Source organism: Mus musculus, chromosome 17 (genome assembly GCF_000001635.26).
Source record: "Mus musculus strain C57BL/6J chromosome 17, GRCm38.p6 C57BL/6J".
Lineage (NCBI taxonomy): Eukaryota > Metazoa > Chordata > Mammalia > Rodentia > Muridae > Mus > Mus musculus.
This window is the reverse complement of record NC_000083.6, coordinates 55,818,464-55,839,854: the sequence shown is the minus strand read 5'-3', so window position 1 is coordinate 55,839,854 and position 21,391 is coordinate 55,818,464. Positions and strand designations below refer to the sequence as shown.

The 21,391-nt window shown below is 38.0% G+C and overlaps 1 protein-coding gene across 1 annotated transcript in view; it reads right to left on the bottom strand.

Annotated features, from left to right (window-relative positions):
- The window catches only part of Adgre4 (adhesion G protein-coupled receptor E4), a 103,679-nt gene that overhangs the window by 13,808 nt on the left and 68,480 nt on the right, over positions 1-21,391 (bottom strand). The window contains exons 14-15 of the mRNA NM_139138.3: positions 21,097-21,188; positions 19,100-19,280 (exon numbers count right to left, since the gene is read on the bottom strand). Coding sequence (NP_631877.2) covers positions 19,100-19,280; positions 21,097-21,188 — 273 coding nt within the window. The remainder of the gene's footprint in view (positions 1-19,099; positions 19,281-21,096; positions 21,189-21,391) is intronic.

The window sequence follows — 21,391 nt, the reverse complement described above, 5'->3', positions numbered from 1 at the left end:
AAAAGGTAGACCTGGATTTAAAAGCATATCTCATGATGATGGTAGAGGACATAAAGAAGGAATTCAATAACTCACTTAAAGAAATACAGGAGAACACTGCTAAAGAGTTACAAGTCCTTAAAGAAAAACAGGAAAACACTGCTAAAGAGTTACAAGTCCTTAAAGAAAAACAGGAAAACACAACCAAACAGGTAGAAGTCCTTATAGAAAAACAGGAAAACACATCCAAACAGGTGATGGAAATGAACAAAACCATAGTAGACCTAAAAAGGGAAGTAGACACAATAAAGAAAACCCAAAGTGAGGCGACGCTGGAGATAGAAACCCTAGGAAAGAAATCTGGAACCATAGATGCCAGCATCAGCAACAGAATACAAGAGATGGAAGAGAGAATCTCAGGTGCAGAAGACTCCATAGAGAACATCGGCACAACAATCAAAGAAAATGGAAAATGCAAAAAGATCCTAACTCAAAACATCCAGGAAATCCAGGACACAATGAGAAGACCAAACCTACGGATAATAGGAGTGGATGAGAATGAAGATTTTCAACTCAAAGGACCAGCAAACATCTTCAACAAAATTATTGAAGAAAACTTCCCAAATCTAAAGAAAGAGATGCCCATGAACATACAAGAAGCCTACAGAACTCCAAATAGACTGGACCAGAAAAGAAATTCCTCCCGACACATAATAATCAGAACACCAAATGCACTAAATAAAGATAGAATACTAAAAGCAGTAAGGGAAAAAGGTCAAGTAACATATAAAGGCAAGCCTATCAGAATTACACCAGATTTTTCACCAGAGACTATGAAAGCCAGAAGAGCCTGGACAGATGTTATACAGACACTAAGAGAACACAAATGCCAGCCCAGGCTACTATACCCAGCCAAACTCTCAATTACCATAGATGGAGAAAGCAAAGTATTCCACGACAAAACTAAATTCACCCATTATCTCTCCACGAATCCAGCCCTTCAAAGGATAATAACAGAAAAAAACCAATACAAGGACGGGAACCACGCCCTAGAAAAAACAAGAAGATAATCCCTCAACAAACCTAAAAGAAGACAACCACAAGAACAGAATGCCAACTTTAACAACAAAAATAACAGGAAGCAACAATTACCTTTCCTTAATATCTCTTAATATCAATGGACTCAATTCCCCAATAAAAAGACATAGACTAACAGACTGGCTACACAAACAGGACCCAACATTCTGCTGCTTACAGGAAACCCATCTCAGGGAAAAAGACAGACACTACCTCAGAGTGAAAGGCTGGAAAACAATTTTCCAAGCAAATGGTCTGAAGAAACAGGCTGGAGTAGCCATTCTAATATCGGATAAAATCGACTTTCAACCCAAAGTTATCAAAAAAGACAAGGAGGGACACTTCATACTCATCAAAGGTAAAATCCTCCAAGAGGAACTCTCAATTCTGAATATCTACGCTCCAAATGCAAGGGCAGCCACATTCATTAAAGACACTTTAGTAAAGCTCAAAGCACACATTGCACCTCACACAATAATAGTGGGAGACCTCAACACACCACTTTCATCAATGGACAGATCGTGGAAACAGAAACTAAACAGGGACACAGTGAAACTAACAGAAGTTATGAAACAAATGGACCTGACAGATATCTACAGAATATTTAATCCTAAAACAAAAGGATATACCTTCTTCTCAGCACCTCACGGGACCTTCTCCAAAATTGACCATATAATTGGTCACAAAATAAGCCTCAACAGATACAAAAATATTGAAATTGTCCCATGTATCCTATCAGACCACCATGGCCTAAGACTGATCTTCAATAACAACATTAAGAATGGAAAGCCAACATTCACGTGGAAACTGAACAACACTCTTCTCAATGATACCTTGGTCAAGGAAGGAATAAAGAAAGAAATTAAAGACTTTTTAGAGTTTAATGAAAATGAAGCCACAACGTACCCAAACCTTTGGGACACAATGAAAGCATTTCTAAGAGGGAAACTCATAGCTCTGAGTACCTCCAAGAAGAAACGGGAGAGAGCACATACTAGCAGCTTGACAACACATCTAAAAGCTCTAGAAAAAAAGGAAGCAAATTCACCCAAGAGGAGTAGACGGCAGGAAATAATCAAACTCAGGGGTGAAATTAACCAAGTGGAAACAAGAAGAACTATTCAAAGAATTAACCAAACGAGGAGTTGGTTCTTTGAGAAAATCAACAAGATAGATAAACCCTTAGCTAGACTCACTAGAGGGCAAAGGGACAAAATCCTAATCAACAAAATCAGAAATGAAAAGGGAGACATAACAACAGATCCTGAAGAAATCCAAAACACCATCAGATCCTTCTACAAAAGGTTATACTCAACAAAACTGGAAAACCTGGACGAAATGGACAAATTTCTGGACAGATACCAGGTACCAAAGTTGAATCAGGATCAAGTTGACCTTCTAAACAGTCCCATATCCCCTAAAGAAATAGAAGCAGTTATTAATAGTCTCCCAGCCAAAGAAAGCCCAGGACCAGATGGGTTTAGTGCAGAGTTCTATCAGACCTTCAAAGAAGATCTAATTCCAGTTCTGCACAAACTATTTCACAAGATAGAAGTAGAAGGTACTCTACCCAACTCATTTTATGAAGCCACTATTACTCTGATACCTAAACCACAGAAAGATCCAACAAAGATAGAGAACTTCAGACCAATTTCTCTTATGAATATCGATGCAAAAATCCTTAATAAAATTCTCGCTAACCGAATCCAAGAACACATTAAAGAAATCATCCATCCTGACCAAGTAGGTTTTATTCCAGGGATGCAGGGATGGTTTAATATACGAAAATCCATCAATGTAATCCATTATATAAACAAACTCAAAGACAAAAACCACATGATCATCTCGTTAGATGCAGAAAAAGCATTTGACAAGATCCAACACCCATTCATGATAAAAGTTTTGGAAAGATCAGGAATTCAAGGCCCATACCTAAACATAATAAAAGCAATCTACAGCAAACCAGTAGCCAACATCAAAGTAAATGGAGAGAAGCTGGAAGCAATCCCACTAAAATCAGGGACTAGACAAGGCTGCCCACTTTCTCCCTACCTTTTCAACATAGTACTTGAAGTATTAGCCAGAGCAATTCGACAACAAAAGGAGATCAAGGGGATACAAATTGGAAAAGAGGAAGTCAAAATATCACTTTTTGCAGATGATATGATAGTATATATAAGTGACCCTAAAAATTCCACCAGAGAACTCCTAAACCTGATAAACAGCTTTGGTGAAGTAGCTGGATATAAAATTAACTCAAACAAGTCAATGGCCTTTCTCTACACAAAGAATAAACAGGCTGAGAAAGAAATTAGGGAAACAACACCCTTCTCAATAGTCACAAATAATATAAAATATCTCGGCGTGACTCTAACTAAGGAAGTAAAAGATCTGTATGATAAAAACTTCAAGTCTCTGAAGAAAGAAATTAAAGAAGATCTCAGAAGATGGAAAGATCTCCCATGCTCATGGATTGGCAGGATCAACATTGTAAAAATGGCTATCTTGCCAAAAGCAATCTACAGATTCAATGCAATCCCCATCAAAATTCCAACTCAATTCTTCAACGAATTAGAAGGAGCAATTTGCAAATTCATCTGGAATAACAAAAAACCTAGGATAGCAAAAAGTCTTCTCAAGGATAAAAGAACCTCTGGTGGAATCACCATGCCTGACCTAAAGCTTTACTACAGGGCAATTGTGATAAAAACTGCATGGTACTGGTATAGAGACAGACAAGTAGACCAATGGAATAGAATTGAAGACCCAGAAATGAACCCACACACCTATGGTCACTTGATCTTCGACAAGGGAGCTAAAACCATCCAGTGGAAGAAAGACAGCATTTTCAACAATTGGTGCTGGCACAACTGGTTGTTATCATGTAGAAGAATGCGAATCGATCCATACTTATCTCCTTGTACTAAGGTCAAATCTAAGTGGATCAAGGAACTTCACATAAAACCAGAGACACTGAAACTTATAGAGGAGAAAGTGGGGAAAAGCCTTGAAGATATGGGTACAGGGGAAAAATTCCTGAACAGAACAGCAATGGCTTGCTCTGTAAGATCGAGAATTGACAAATGGGACCTAATGAAACTCCAAAGTTTCTGCAAGGCAAAAGACACCGTCAATAAGACAAAAAGACCACCAACAGATTGGGAAAGGATCTTTACCTATCCTAAATCAGATAGGGGACTAATATCCAACATATATAAAGAACTCAAGAAGGTGGACTTCAGAAAATCAAATAACCCCATTAAAAAATGGGGCTCAGAACTGAACAAAGAATTCTCACCTGAGGAATACCGAATGGCTGAGAAGCACCTGAAAAAATGCTCAACATCCTTAATCATCAGGGAAATGCAAATCAAAACAACCCTGAGATTCCACCTCACACCAGTCAGAATGGCTAAGATCAAAAATTCAGGTGACAGCAGATGCTGGCGTGGATGTGGAGAAAGAGGAACACTCCTCCATTGTTGGTGGGATTGCAGGCTTGTACAACCACTCTGGAAATCAGTCTGGCGGTTCCTCAGAAAACTGGATATAGTACTACCGGAGGATCCAGCAATACCTCTCCTGGGCATATATCCAGAAGATGCCCCAACTGGTAAGAAGGACACATGCTCCACTATGTTCATAGCAGCCTTATTTATAATAGCCAGAAGCTGGAAGGAACCCAGATGCCCCTCAACAGAGGAATGGATACAGAAAATGTGATACATCTACACAATGGAGTACTACTCAGCTATTAAAAAGAATGAATTTATGAAATTCCTAGCCAAATGGATGGACCTGGAGGGCATCATCCTGAGTGAGGTAACACAATCACAAAGGAACTCACACAATATGTACTCACTGATAAGTGGATATTAGCCCAAAACCTAAGATACCCAAGATATAAGATACAATTTCCTAAACACATGAAACTCAAGAAAAATGAAGACTGAAGTGTGAACACTATGCCCCTCCTTAGAAGTGGGAACAAAACACCCTTGGAAGGAGTTACAGAGACAAAGTTTGGAGCTGAGATAAAAGGATGGACCATGTAGACACTACCATATCCGGGGATCCATCCCATAATCAGCTTCCAAATGCTGACACCATTGCATACACTAGCAAGATTATGCTGAAAGGACCCTGATATAGCTGTCTCTTGTCAGAGTATGCCTGGGCCTAGCAAACATAGAAGTGGATGCTCACAGTCGGCTATTGGATGGATCACATGGCCCCCAATGAAGGAGCTAGAGAAAGTACCAAAGAAGCTAAAGGGATCTGCAACCCTATAGGTGGAACAACATTATGAACTAACCAGTACCCCGGAGCTCTTGACTCTAGCTGCATATGCATCAAAAGATGGCCTAGTCGGCCATCACTGGAAAGAGAGGCCCATTGGACACGCAAACTTTATATGCCCCAGTACAGGGGAACGCCAGGGCCATAAAAGGGGAGTGGGTGGGTAGGGGAGAGGGGGTGGGTGGCTATGGGGGACTTTTGGTATAGCATTGCAAATGTAAATGAGCGAAATACCTAATAAAAAATGGAAAAAAAAAAAAGAAAATACCAAGCAACAACAAAAAAAAAAAAAAAAAAAAAAAAAAAAAAGAAATGAATAAAAATACTGAAGACCTGAAAATCAAAATAGGAGCAATCAGTTAAACACAAACTGGAGGAAAATTGGAAATAATAATAATAATAATAAAACTAGGTACATGAACAGAAACTACAGACACAATGTTTCACCAACAGAATACAAGAGATGGAAAACAGGATCTCAGATGTTGAAGATAAAATGGAAGAAATAGGCACAACAATCTAAGAAAATGTTAAATTTAACATGTTTATGACACACAGCATCTAGGAAATGATGAAATACTGAAAAGACCAAACTTCAGAATCATATAAATGGAGCAAGATTCTCAGCTTGCAGACCCAGAAAATATTTTCGCAAAACCAAAGAACAATAATTTCCTAACCAAAAGAAGAAAACACCTATAATAGTGTAAGAAGCTTACGGAACACCAAAAAGATGGTAACAGTAAAGGAAGTACACATGTAATAATAATAACATTTAAAACATTAAATATTCAGAAAAAATGAATAGTATAAAGCTGCAAGGAAAAAGCAGCAAGTAACATATAAAGGCAGACCTGTTAGAATAAGATATTACTTCTTAATAGAAACGATAAAAGCGAGAGGGACCTGGACAAATGTCTCCCAAATTCAAGAGACCACTGATTAAAAACCAAAGTATTATATCCATCAATTCTTTCAATGACCATAGATGGAGTGGTTGTGGTGCAGACTGGGAGGGGGATGAAGTCCAGACTAAAAAAAGGATTAAAGAAAAAAAATAATAATGAATTTTCAAAAAGAAATATTCAGAAATTTAATTCAAACAAACAAAAATATTTTTTTCTCAGAACCTACCAGAACTTTCCCCAAAGTGAACCACATACTCAGTCACAAAGCATATATCAACAGATACAAGCAAAGTGAAATAGCACCTTACACTATGGAATAGTGAAACAGAGCGCCTACAAATTCATGGAAATTGAACAACTCTCTTCCGAATGACCACTGGGTTAAGGAGAAATAAATAAATTAAAGACTTTCTACAATTCAATGAAAAAGAGTGAAAACACACTCAAATTTATGGGACACAATGAAAGCAGTGCTAAGGAAAAAGTTCATAGCACTGTGCATACACAAAAATGGAGAGATCGTTTATTAACAAGTTAACAACACAAAAGAAAGTTCTGAACAAACAAACAAACAAACACACAACCATGTGGAATAGATATCAAGAAATATGGAAAAAAAAGATAATGCCACCTCTAACAACAAAAATAAAAGGAAGTAACAATTGCTAATATCTCTTAATATCAAGGGACTCAATTCCTAAATAAAAAGACATAGACTAACAGACTGGATACATCAACAGGATCCAACATTTTGCTGCATACAGGAAACATACCTCAGTGTCAAAGATAGACACTACCTCAGAGTAAAGGGTTAGAAAACAGTTTTCCAAGCAAAGGGTACCAAGAAAAAAGCTGGAGCAGCCATTCAATATTGAATAAAAAAAGAAGTCAAGCCAGGCGTGGTGGTGCATGCCTTTAATTCCAGCACTCAGGAGGCAGAGGCAGGTGGATTTCTGAGTTTGAGGACAGCCTGGTGTACAAAGTGAGTTCCAGGACAGCCAGGACTACGTAGAGAAACCCTGTCTCGAAAAACAAACAAACAAACAAACAAACAAACAAACAAGAAGTCAATAAAATAAAAACTTTATGTCTGTACCCGGAGCCGATCCTGTGCCACAGTGCCCAGAGATGATCCTGTGCTATAGCTCTCCATAACCAAATACCACTGGGAGAGAGCTGGGCTCTCAGGAGTGCTGGCAAGCCTGTGAGCACAGGAGGGACAGGCAATAGTCAGAGAAAGCAAGAAGAGCTAACACCAGAGATAACCAAATGGCAAGAGGCAAGGGCAAGAACATAAGCAACAGAAATCAAAGCTACTTGGTATCATCAGAACCCAGTTATCCCAACAGAGTGAGCCCTGGATGGCACAACACACCAGAAAAGCAAGACTCTGATTTAAAATCACGTCTCATGATGATGATAGAGGACTTTAAGAAGGACATAAATAACTCCCCTAAAGAAATACAGAATACAGGTAAATAGGTAGAAACTCTTAAAAAGGAAACACAAAAATACCTTAAAGAATTACAAGAAAATACAACCAAACAGGTGAAGAAATTGAATAAAACAATCTAGGATCTAAAAATGTAAATAGAAACAACAAAAAAAAATTACAAAAGGAGACAACCCTGGAGATACAAAACCTAAGAAAGAGATCAAGAGTCATAGAAGCAAGCATCACCAATAGAATACAAGATATAGAAGAGAGAATCTCAGCTCAGAAGATACCATAGAAAACATTGACACAACAGAAAAAAGAAAATGCATAATGCAAAAATCTCCTAACCCAAAACATTCAGAAAATCCAGGACACAGTGAGAAGACCAAAGCAAAGGGTAATAGGAATAGAATAGAGAGAAAATTCTCAACTAAAAGGGCCCATAAAGATGTTCAACAAAATTAAAGAAGAAAACTTCCATAACCTAAGGAAAGAGATGCTCATAAACATACAAGAAGCCTACAGAAAAGAAATTCCTCCCATCACATAATAGTCAAAACACCAAATGCACTAAACAAAGAAACAATATTAAAAGCAGAAAAAGAAAAAAGGTCAAGTAATATATAAAGGCAGACCTATCAGAATTACACAAGATTTCTCACCAGAGACTATGAAAGCTAGAAGATCCTGGGCAGATGTCATATAGACCCTAAGAGAACACAAATGCCAGCCCAGGCTACTATACCCAGCAAAACTCTCAATTACCATAGATGGAGAAACCAAGATCTTTCATGACAAAACCAAATTTACACCATATCTTTCCACAAATCCAGCCCTACAAAGGATAATAGATGAAAATTCCAACACAAGGAGGGAAACTACACCCTAGAAAAAGCAAAAAATAATATTTTTTCAACAAACTCTAAAGAAGATAGGTATGCAAACATAATGCCACCTTTAACAACAAAAATAACAAGAAGTAACAATCACTAATATCTCTTAATATCAAGGGACTCAATTCCTCAATAAAAAGACATAGACTAACAGACTGGCTACATAAACAGGACCCAACATTTGCTTTTCCATACAGGAAACCCACCACAGTCACAAAGAGATACTACCTCACAGTAAAAGGCTGGCAAGCAATTTTCCAAGCAAATGGTCTGAAGAAACAAGCTGGAGTAGTCATTATAATATTGAATGAAATCAACTTCCAACACAAAGTTATCAAAAAAGACATCAAAGACCTTTTACTCATCAAAGGTAAAAATCTTCCAAGATGAACTCTCAATTCTGAATATCTATGCTCTAAATGCAAGGACATCCACATTCATTAAAGAAACTATAGTGAAGCTCAAAGCACACATTACACCTCATACAATAATAGTGGGAGACTTCAATACCCCACTCTCATCAATGGATAGATCCTGGAAACAGAAACTAGACAGAAACACATTGAAACTAACAGAAGTTATGAAACAAATGGATTTAACAGATATCCAAAAAACATTTTACCCTAAAACAAAAGGATATACTTTCTTCTCAGCATCTCATGGTACCTTCTCTAAAATTGACCATATAATTGGTCACAAAACAGGCCTCAACAGATACAAAAATATTGAAATCATCCCATGCATCCTATCAGATGACCACAGACTAAGGCTGATCTTCAATAACAACATAAATAATAGAAAGACAGCATTCACGTGGAAGCTGAACAACACTCCTCTCAATGATACCTTGGTCAAGGAAGAAATAAAGAAAGAAATTAAAGACCTTTTAGAGTTTAATGAAAATGAAGCCACAACATACCCAAAACTTATGGGACACAATAAAAGAAGTCCTAAGCAGAAAACTCATAGCTCTGCGTGCCTCCAAAAAGAAACTAGAGAGAGCACACACTAGCAGCTTGACAACACACCTAAAAACTCTAGAACGAAAGGTAGCAAATTCAGCCAAGAGGAGTGGACGGCAGGAAATAATAAAAGTCAGGGCTGACTTATTTATAATAGCCAGAAGCTGGAAAGAACCCAGATGCCCCTCAACAGAGGAATGGGATACAAAAAATGTGGTACATTTACACAATGGAGTACTACTCAGCTATTAAAAAGAATGAATTTATGAAATTCCTAGGCAAATGGTTGGACCTGGAGGGCATCATCCTGAGTGAGGTAACACAATCACAAAAGAACTCAAATGATATGGACTCACTAATAAGTGGATATTAGCCCAGAAACTTAGTATACCAAGATATAAGATACAATTTGCAAAACACATGAAACTGAAGAAGAACGAAGACCAAAGTGTGGACACTTTGCCCCTTCTTAGAATTGGAAACAATCACCCATGGAAGGAGTTACAGAGACAAAGTTTGGAGCTGAGACAAAAGGATGGACCATCTAGAGACTGCCATATCCAGGGATCCATCCCATAATTAGCCTCCAAACGATGACACCATTGCATACACTAGCAAGCATTTGCTGAAAGGACCCTGATATAGCTGTCTCTTGTGAGACTAGGCCGGGGCACAAGTCTCACAGTCAGCTATTGGATGGATCACAGGGCCTCCAATGGAGGAGCTAGAGAAAGTATCCAAGGAGGTAAAGAGATCTGCAACCCTGTAGGTGCAACAACATTATGAACTAACCAGTACCCTGGAGCTCTTGACTCTAGCTGCATATGTATCAAAAGAAGGCCTAATCGGGCAACACTGGAAAGAGAGGCCCATTGGACACACAAACTTTATATGTCCCAGTACAGGGGAACGCCAGGGCCAAAAAAAAAAAAAAAAAAAAAAGGGAATGGGTGGGTAGGGAAGTGGGGGGGGGAGGGTAGGGGGGACTTTTGGGATAGCATTGGAAATGTAATTGAGGAAAATATGTAATAAAAAAATAAAAAAAAAATCAGGGCTGAAATCAACCAAGTGGAAACAAAAAGAACCATACGAAGAATCAACTAAACTAGCAGCTGTTTTTTTTTTTTTTGAGAAAATTAACAAGATAGATAAACTCTTAGCCAGACTAACTAGAGGGCACAGGGACAATATCCTAATTAACAAAATCAGAAATCAAAAGGGAGACATAACAACAGAATCTGAGGAAATCCAAAACATCATCAGATCGTACTACAAAAGGCTATACTTAACAAAACTGGAAAACCTGGATGAAATGGACAATTTTCTAGACAGATACCAGGTACCAAGGTGAAATCAGGATCAGATTAATGATCTAGACAGTCCCATTTCCCCTAAAGAAATAGAAGCAGTCATTAATAGTCTCCCAACCAAAAAAAAAAAAAAAAAAAAGCCCAGGACCAGATGGGTTTAGTGCAGAGTTCTATGAGAACTTGAAAGAAGACCTAATTCCAATTCTCCTCATACTATTCCACAAAATAGAAACAGAAGATACTCTACTCAATTCATTCTATGAAGCCACAATTACTCTGATACCTAAACCACATAAAGAGACAACAAAGAAAACTTCAGGCCAATTTCCCTTATGAATATCGATGCCAAAATACTCAATAAAATTCTCACAACCAAATCCAAGAACATATCAAAACAATCATCCATCATGATCAAGCAGGCTTCATCCCAGGGATGCAGGGATCATTTAATATATGGAAATCCATCAACATAATCTACTATATAAACAAACTCAAAGACAAAATCCACATGATCATCTCATTAGATTCTGAGAAAGCATTTGACAAAATCCAACACCCATTCTTGATAAAAGTCTTGGAAAGATCAGGAATTTAAGGCCCATATCTAAACATAATAAAAGCAATATACAGCAAACCAGTAGTCAACATCAAACTAAATGGAGAGAAACTTGAAGCATTCCCACTATCAGGGACTAGACAAGGATGCCCACTCTCTTCCTATCTATTCAATATAGTAGTTGAAGTCCTAGCCAGAGCAATTCCACAACAAAAGGAGGTCAAGGGGATACAAATTGGAAAGGAATTGGTATAGCATTGGAAATGTAAATGAGCTAAATACCTAATAAAAAATGGAAAAAAAAAATAAATTGGAAAGGAAGAAGCCAAAATATCACTATTTGCAGATGATATGATAGTATATATAAGTGACCCCTAAAATTCCACTAGAGAACTCCTAAACCTGATGAACAGCTTCAGTGCAGTATCTGGATATAAAATTAACTCAAAAAAATCAGTGGCCTTTCTCTACACAAAGGATAAACAGGCTGAGAAAGAAATTAGGGAAACAACATCCTTCACAATAGTCATAAATAATATAAAATACCTTGGTGTGACTCTAACTAAGGAAATGAAAGATCTGTATGATAAGAACTTCAAGTCTCTGAAGAAAGAAATCGAAGAGGATCTCAGAAGATGGAAAGATCTTACATGCTCATGGATTGGCAGGGTTAATATAGTCAAAATGGCTATCTTGCTGAAAGGAATCTACAGATACAATGCAATCCTCATCAAAATTCCAACTCAATTCTTCACATAGTTAGAAAAAGAAATTTGAATAAACAAACAAACAAAACCCAAACAAACAAACAAACAAAGAAAGGGCAATTTGCCAATTCATCTGGAATAACAACAACAACAACAACAACAACAACAACAACAACAACAACAACAAAAACAAAAAACCTAGGATAGCAAAAACTCTCCTCAATGATAAAAGAACCTCTGGTGGAATCACCATGCCTGACCTCAAGCTGTACTACAGAGCAATTGTGATAAAAACTGCCTGGTACTGGTGCAGTGACAGACAGGTAGATCAATGGAATACAATTGAAAACCCAGAAATGAACCCACACACCTATGGTCACTTGATCTTTGGCAAAGGAGCTAAAACCAATCAGTGGAAAAAAGACAGAATTTTCAATAAATGGTGCTGGCTCAACTGGCAGTTATGTAGAAGAATGTGAATTGATCCATTCTTATCTCCTTGTACAAAGCTCAAGTCTAAGTGATCAAGGAATGACACATAAAACCAGAGACACTAAAATTTATAGAGGAGAAGGTGGGTAAGAGCCTTAAAAATATGGGCACAGGAGAAAAATTCCTGAACAGAATATCAATCGCTTGTGCTGTAAGATCGAGAATCGACAAATGGGTCCTCATAAAATTGCAAAGCTTTTGTAAGGCAAAAGACACTATCAATAAGACAAAAAGGTCACCAACATATTGGGAAAGGATCTTTACCAATTCTAAATCTGATAGGGGACTAATGTCTAATATATACAAAGAACTCAAGAAGCTGGAGTCTAGAAAATTAAATAACTCTATTAAAAAATGGGGTACACGTGTGGAGCTAGAGAAAGTACCTAAGGAACTGAAGGTGTCTGTAACTCTATAGGAGGAACAACATTATGAACTAACTAGTATCCCCAGAGCTCATGTCTCTAGCAGCATATGTAGCAGAAGATGGCCTAGTCAGCCATCACAAGGAGGAGAGGCCATTGGTCTTGCAAAGATTATATGCCCCAGTACAGGGGAATGTCAGGGCCAGTAAGCAGGAGTGGGTCGGTTGGGGAGCAGGGTGGAGGTAGGGTATAGAGGACTTTTGGGATAGCATTTGAAATGTAGATGAAGAAAATATCTAATAAAAAATGTTTAAAAATTGGGATTCAGAGCTAAACAAAGAATTCTCAACTGAGGAATACCGAATGGCTGAGAAACACCTGAGAAAACGTTCAACATCCTTAATCATCAGGGAAATGCAAATCAAAATAACCATGAGATTCTACCTCACACCATTCAGAATGGTTAAGATAAAAAGTTCAGGTGACAGCAGATGGTGGCAAGGATGTGGAGAAAGAGGAACACTCCTCAATTGCTGGTGGGATTGAAAGCTTGTACAACCACTCTGGAAATCAGTTTGCTGGTTCCTCAGAAAATTGGACACAGAACTACCAGAAGATCCAGCAATCCCTCTCCTGTGCATATACCCAGAAGATGTTCCAACTTTTAATAAGGACACATGCTCTACTATGTTCATAGCAGTCTTATTTATAATAGCCAGAACCTGGAAAGAACCCATATGTCCCTCAACAGAGGAATGGATACAGAAAATGTGGTACATTTACACAATGGACTACTACTCAGCTATTAAAAACAATGAATTTATGAAATTCTTATGCAAATGGATGGACCTGGAGGCTATCATCCTGAGTGACGTAACCCAATCACAAAAGAACATACATGGTATGTACTCACTGATACGTGGATATTAGCCCAAAATCTCCAAATAACCAGAATACAATTCACAGACCACATGAAGCTCAAGAAGAAGGAAGAGCAAAGTTTGTCCATTTTCTCCCTATCTATTCATTATAATAATCATCAAAATACTAGCTAGAGCAATTGTACAACAAAAGGAGATCAAGGTGATAAAAATTGGAAAATAAGAAGTCCAAGTATCACCTTTTGCAGATGATATGATAGTATATATAAGGGACCCCCAAATTTCAAACAGAGAACTCCTACAGCACATAAACAACTGTAGTGAAGTGGCAGGATATAAACCCAGCAAAAGCAAATCAGTAGCCTTCCTTTATTTAAAAGACAAACAGGCTGAGAAAGAAATTACATTCCCCTTCACAATAGCCACAATTATTGTATCTTGGTGCCAGTACTACTGTAGTGGCTATTCCTGGTTGTCAACTTTACTATACCTGGAATGAACTACAATCCAGAATTGGAAGGCTCACCAGTAATGAGCCTCTCTGGAGGCTGAGAGATACAAGTTTCTGACTTGGATTTTGGCATGGAGATCTTGAGGCACAGTGGCTATGAATTCCAGATAATTAAAACAGGAAGATCTCTGAGTTCAAGGTCATCTGGGATTAAAGTCATGGTGGCACACACCTTTAATCTGAGCTACATTTGCTGAAGATCTACATAAGGACATTGGAAGAAGGAAATTTTACTCTCTCTCTTCTTTGCCTGCTTACCTTGTGGGACTGAGCAACTGCTAGATCCTTGGACTTCCATTCACAGCTGTTGCTGACCATTGTTGGGAGTTGGACTACAGACTGTAAGTCATCAACACATTCACTTAGTATATTGAGACTACCCATAAGTTCTATGACTCTAGAGAACCCTGACTAATACAATTACCAAGCAAGCAAAAGATCTGTATGACAAGAACTTCAAAACGTTGTAAAAACGATTGAAGACCTCAGAAGATGGAAAGATCTCCCATGCCAATGGATTGATAGGATTCACATAGTAAAAGTGGCCATCTCACCAGAAACAACCTACAGATACAATGCAAACCCCATTAAAATTCCAATACAGTTCTTCATAGACATAGAAAGAGCAATTCTCAACTTTATATGGACAAAATAAAACAAAATAAAGCAAAACAGGGTATCTAAAACAATTCTCAACAATAAAAGAACTTCCAGGGGAATCACCATCCCTGAACTCACGCTTTACTACAAAGCAATAGTGATAAAACTGCGTGATATTTGTACATAGACAGACATGTTGATCAATGAATTAAAATCAAAGACCCAGAAGTAAATCCAGTTATGGACACTTGATCTTTGAAAAAGAAGGCAAAATCATACAGTGGATAAAAGAAAGCATCTTCAATAATGGTGCTGTTTTTACTGGTATTCTGTAGGTAGGAGAATTAAAATTGATTCATGTTTATTACCTTCCAAAAAGCTTATGTCCACATATATCAAGGACTTCAACATATAGCCAGATACACTAATTCTAATAATAGAGAAAGGGAGAAAGAGCCTCAATCTCATTGACACAAGCGGAAATTTCCTGAACTGAGCAACAATGGCTCAGGCTATAAAATCAACAATTAATTAATTAATTATAAATGGGACTTCATGAAATTGAACAGCTCTTGTAAGACAAAAGACACCACCAATAAGACAAATTAGTATCCTACAGATTGAGAAATAATCTTCACTAACTCTACATCAGACAGAGGGCTAATATCTAAAATATATAAAAACTCAAAAATTGTTATCCAAAAATCAAATGACCAAATAAAAATTAAAAAATGGGATGCAGAGCTAAACAAAAGAAGAATTTCAAATGGTCAAGAAGCACTTAAAGAAATGTTCAAAGTCATTAGTCATCAGGAAATGCAAATAAAAATGACCCTGAGATTCTACTTCATACCAGTCAGAATGGCTAAGAACAGAAACTCAAGTGACAGCACATGCTGAGTACCCAACTATACCACTCTTGGGCATATACCCAAAAGATGCCCCATCATACCACAAGGAAATGTGCTCCTCTGTTCATTGCAGAATTATTTGTAAAAGCCAGACACTGGAAACAACCAGATGTCCCTCAGCTGAAGAATGGATACAGAATATGTGGATCATTTACACAATGGAATATATTAAACTATATAAAAACAAAGACATCATGAATTTTTTTCAGGCAAGTGAATAAAACTAGAAATTATCATACTGAGTGAGGTAACTCACACCCAAAAGGACATACATGGTATGTACTCACTGATAAGTTTATGTTAGCAAAAATGTACAAAATATCTAGGATACAATCCAAAGACCATAAGAAGTTTAACAAGCAGAAGGGCCCAAGTGAGCATGATTCAGTCCCACTTAGAAGGGGGAAATAAAATAATCATGGGAGGCAGAGGGGTGGAGGGAGCTGGGCAAGAGAAGAGAGAAGGAGGGGAAAATGGAAACAGGATCAGGTATGTAGGTGGAGGACAGGAGAGAAGTAAACAAGATCAATAGAATGAATGGAAATAAGCCGCCTCTGGACATGGGAGCTGGAGGAACCTTCTAGAATGTACCAGAGACCTGGAAGGTAAGAGACCTTAAGTACTCAATGGGGGTGACCTTAGTCATTATGTCCAACATTGGGGAGAAGAAACTTGAAGAGTCCACCTCCTGTGGACAGATATGACCTCAAGCTAAGGGACAGGGTTACTAACTCACAGTCAATATTTCTGACCCTGTATTGCTCCTGTATAAAAGAACTACAGGGACAAAAATGGTGAAGAGACAGAGGAAAGGCTACCCAGTAACTGCCCCAACCTGAAATCCATCTCATGGAGGGAAGGGGAACCAAGGCCTGACATTATTACTTATGCTAGTATGACTACTGATAGGAACCTGTAATGGCTGTTCTCTGAGAGTCTCCACCAGCATCTGACTGAGACAGAAGCAGATACTTAAACCCAACCATTGGAGTGAAGTAAGGGACCCCTATGGTTGAATTATGGGAAGGATTGAAGAATCTGAAAGGGAGAGAGACCCTATAGGAAGACTAGTAGTCTCAACTAACACAGACCCCAGGAAACTCCCAGATACTGACTCACAAACCAGGAACATACATGGTCTGGTCTAAGGCCCCTTGCACAAATATAACAGAAGTCTGCCTGGCCATCTCAGTGGGAGAAGATGCACTTAATCCTCTAGAGCCTTTGGGCACCAGGGAAGGGGGAGGCCTGACGTCAGGGAGTACCTTCTCAGAGGCAAAAGGGAGGAGGAATGTGATAAGAACTTTGGGGGGGGGGACTGAGGGTGACAATGACTTGAGTGTAAATAATAATAATAATAATGAAAATAACAATGGCACCATACAATTTCCCAGCAAATGGATAGAACTATTAAAAAATCATTCTGAGTAAAGTAATGTGGACCCAGAATATACATGGTATGTATCCACTTATAAGTGGATATTAACTATATAGTAAAGGATAGCCTTGCTCCAATCAAAACTCCACAGGCCAGAAAGGCTAAATAAAAATGAAGGCTGAGGGGGGGATGTATGAATCTCTCTTGGAATGGAAAACAACAGATATTGTGGGTGGACTTGAAAGACTCTGAGAGGAGCCCCTCGCTCAGGCCTCAGGACAATAGCGGACACCCAAGAACTCACGATAGACCAAGCTTGATGTAAACCACATGAGGCTTTATTCGGGGAAAGCCAGAGCTCTGGGGACGACTCATATCCCACGTAGGGGTAGAGGAGTCCACCTCGAGGGGAAAGAGGTCCCAGTTTTTATAGGCCCTCAGGGGAGAAAGGAGAAGGGGAGGGGAGTAGGGGATTTCCAGATCTAAACTATGTATATTCTCAAGAAATGGGTATGGGAGGGGTACAAGGAAAGAGTCTGGTGCAGGTGTAGCAACTCAGGATTGGCTGGGCTGTGGTTGCTGGGGAGATTTTCTGACTCTTTCTCAGCAACCAATATCACGAACACCTGGCAATGGGCTTCATCAGTGGGCACACACATGAGTTCAAGGAATGGTCAAAACATTGGCAGACACATGGGTTCAAGGAGTGGCCAGAGCATGTGCACCTCTATTTTTCTAAATCAGTGAAGCTAGTTCTGCCAACAGTAACATCTATCTTGCCAGTTTCAGGATACCATGAACACTAGTCCCATTAAGATTATAGTGAGTCATTTATTAGTAACCTTACCAAGAGCAGTGTATTCCCTTGAGGGAAAAATCTCTTGGAAGCCAACGAAAACAGGGTAGTTTTTTTTTTTTAAGTTAAAAGGCTGCAATCATATCATACTAGTTGTAGGGTGAGGAGGTTTACCCAACACACTTTTCCCAACCAGGGAAAGAAGAACACTTATATGTAAATATCACACAAAACTTATATCCTCAGAATTAAATGAACTGAAATTAATGAACTGTGATGATAATGTCCCCATTGTGTTAGCACCTTAGCTGTTGTTATTTTTACAATCAATAGTAAACAAACAAACAAACAAACAAGCCACTAAAGGAGGTTGCAAATAGATAATAAATTATAATTACAACAACACTAACAAAAGTAATGTGTGTGCTACTGGTTTTCATTGTACTTCGTTATAGATTCTGAGCCCTTCAAAGCCCTGCAAAATACTGCAATATTTCCAGAGGATAAAGTAGACTCAGAAAGAATATGCATAATCTTTGTAGTCACAAAACAAACTACTAAATGGAAGATTTGAAAGTGAGGGAGATTTTGCTGAGTATCATTTTTCCCTCTTTAAAATACACATTACTACAGGAAATTATTCATCCCCTCCATGGTGAACTCAAATTTGATAAAAATGCCAGCCAAAATCACTGTCAAGTAAAGTCTTTTTCATTTCATAAATATTAAGTCAATCAAATGTTAATTATATAATATGAACAAAAAACAAACTTTAGGTTTCTATGCCACCATGATTTAAAAATTGGTAATAAAGAATCTTTTGTTAATTGAGAATGATCCACCTCATCTTGACATGCCTCTAAGATGTACGCTTAGATGCTGACTAGATATGAAACACATTGTATGCTTTATCTAGGCAAAACTTAAAACTATCATAAGTAAATGAAAATTTCAAAATTGAAACATGAAAAAAGAATATGGTATCTTGTTCTAGACACGTTTGGAGCTAGGTTTGTGAGATACGACATGGCCTTACCTGGCGATTAAGCAGACAATGTACCATAAATATCAAAACACCCTGCAGGACATTGATGATGGTGAACAGATAGGCAACGATCAGTCTCACTGTCTTCCCAACTTCAATGAAAATAAACAAGCCAATGCCCCAAGAACATCCCAACACAAATAACTGGACAATGGCTTTAAATGTCATAACCCTGTAAGAAAACAATGACAACAAAGTCAACTACTGTCCGTCAGGCTTTCACTGCAAGTTAATTTAGATCGCTGGAAACTGTATGTTTTTCATATGTTATGTTATGACTTTTAAAATATACCTGTCTTACATACAAGATGTGCTGAAGTACTTGTGGTATAGAACTTGTGGACGTGGCCAACTTATGATTGGTTCAACTGAGGCCTACACCATAAAATGAATATTTCCTGGTTTGCCAAGAAGCATAGGTAGGACAGCTCAGAGACCCAGGATAGAACCAAACAAGACTGGCAAAAAAGTAAATAAAATATTTCCTAATGATTATCTACTGTTGTCATAGATCAGTATCTAGCCCAATTAGCATCAGTTGGGCATAATCCAGAAATTGAAGGAAGTAGATGCAGAGACTCACAGCCAAATACTAGGTGGAGTCAGTGTAGCCTCACCGAAGATGTGGAGGAAGCCCTATTGGAGGAAGAAGGGTAGAGGACACAATGCAAATACAGCCAAATGAGTCAGTGTAACAGAACTCAGAGGGGCTCACAGAGACTGAAACAATAAACAAATACCCTGTATGATTCTCCACATATTGTTTTTGGCTATATAACTTGGTGGACTACCAACAATGGAAATGGAAGGTATCTGACTCTTTTTCCTGATCCTAAGACCCTTTTGCTCCTACTGGGTTTCTGTGTCCAGCCTTGATATGAGGATTTGTGCCAAGATTATTGGGAGATTTTCATTTTTAAGGGAAACAGGGAAGTGGGTCTGGGGGAGAAGTGAGATGTGGGTAGGGACTGAGAGGAGTGTGGGGAAGGAATACCGTGGACAGGATATAATGCATAAAAGAAGAATCAGAGAAAAATTATAACAGTACACACTTAAAATTTGTATGTATGTACTAAAACTTGAAGTCTCACTATGTTGAAACTATAAATGTCTTTACAGGCTTTCGATTTGGACTGCATAGATGCTCCATTATGATATGGCTCTGAGGCTGTGAGGATCAGGAGTAGAATGCAATGGCATAAAAGTGAAGAGGTTGAGTATCAAGTTAATAAGGATGGAGCAGTGATGCATTCAATGTCGACTTGGCAGAACCCAGAATCAATTAAATGGCCTGCTTCTGAGCAAATCTGTGAGGGAATATTGAGATTAAGGTTAACCTCTGCAAATATCTTTGAAGGACTGTTATGCTCATATTAATTGAGGAGGGATGTTCTGTCCAGTGTCACAATATCATACCCCAGAGCTGGAATGCTACACTACATAAAATGTTGAAAGGAATCTTCTTTCCAATTGTGGATGCTGTATAGCAAAGTATTTCCATCTCTATTTGCATTGACCTTCCCTTAATTTGTTATTTACAAAGTTCAAGACCAGTGAGATAACAAAGACCCTTTCTTCATTAATACGTGTTTGTCAATGTATATTGCCACAGTAACAGGAAAATAAATTAAGACAAAGCTCTTGGTATATATTTCACAGAAACAATATTATACCAATAATTAAATAACAAAATATGCATAGTACGTAGTTAAAAGACTGCATTGGCTTAACAGTAGTCTAGACTTTTCTCCCTTCTATTCCATGTTCCTGGTTATGCCCAGGGATTTAGTATGGAGAATTTTGATTTGTACCTTTGTATGATATTATGTATTTGTCTGTTGGTCTGGGAACAGAAGCTAGGGATGCAATCCTGCTAACCAAGAGCTCTATCTATGAACTTCAGTAAGACTCATTATCATATTTTCCAATAAGTGTTTCTCCTCTAGAAAAATTTTCAATGAGAACAGTGGATTCCATTACATTCTTACTTTGTGTCTTGAAGTGTAGAAACTTCTTTATTGAGAGAAGAAAGTTTGCTTCTCAAAATCCATATTATTAGAAAGTAGAACACCAGGTTTATCTGTGGAAATGGTATGAGGAAATGAATTGGAGATTACTTCAGGATCTTTTTGCATACACTACAAACTTGTGTTGGATCTGAGAATAATTTGGCAAAAATTCAGACTTCCTATAGTTTCTATGCACACTCTCTGAAGTATTGTGTACAGCCCACAGTACAATTAAAGCTGCCCTTATTTTTGATAATTTTCAGTAGTTTTTATT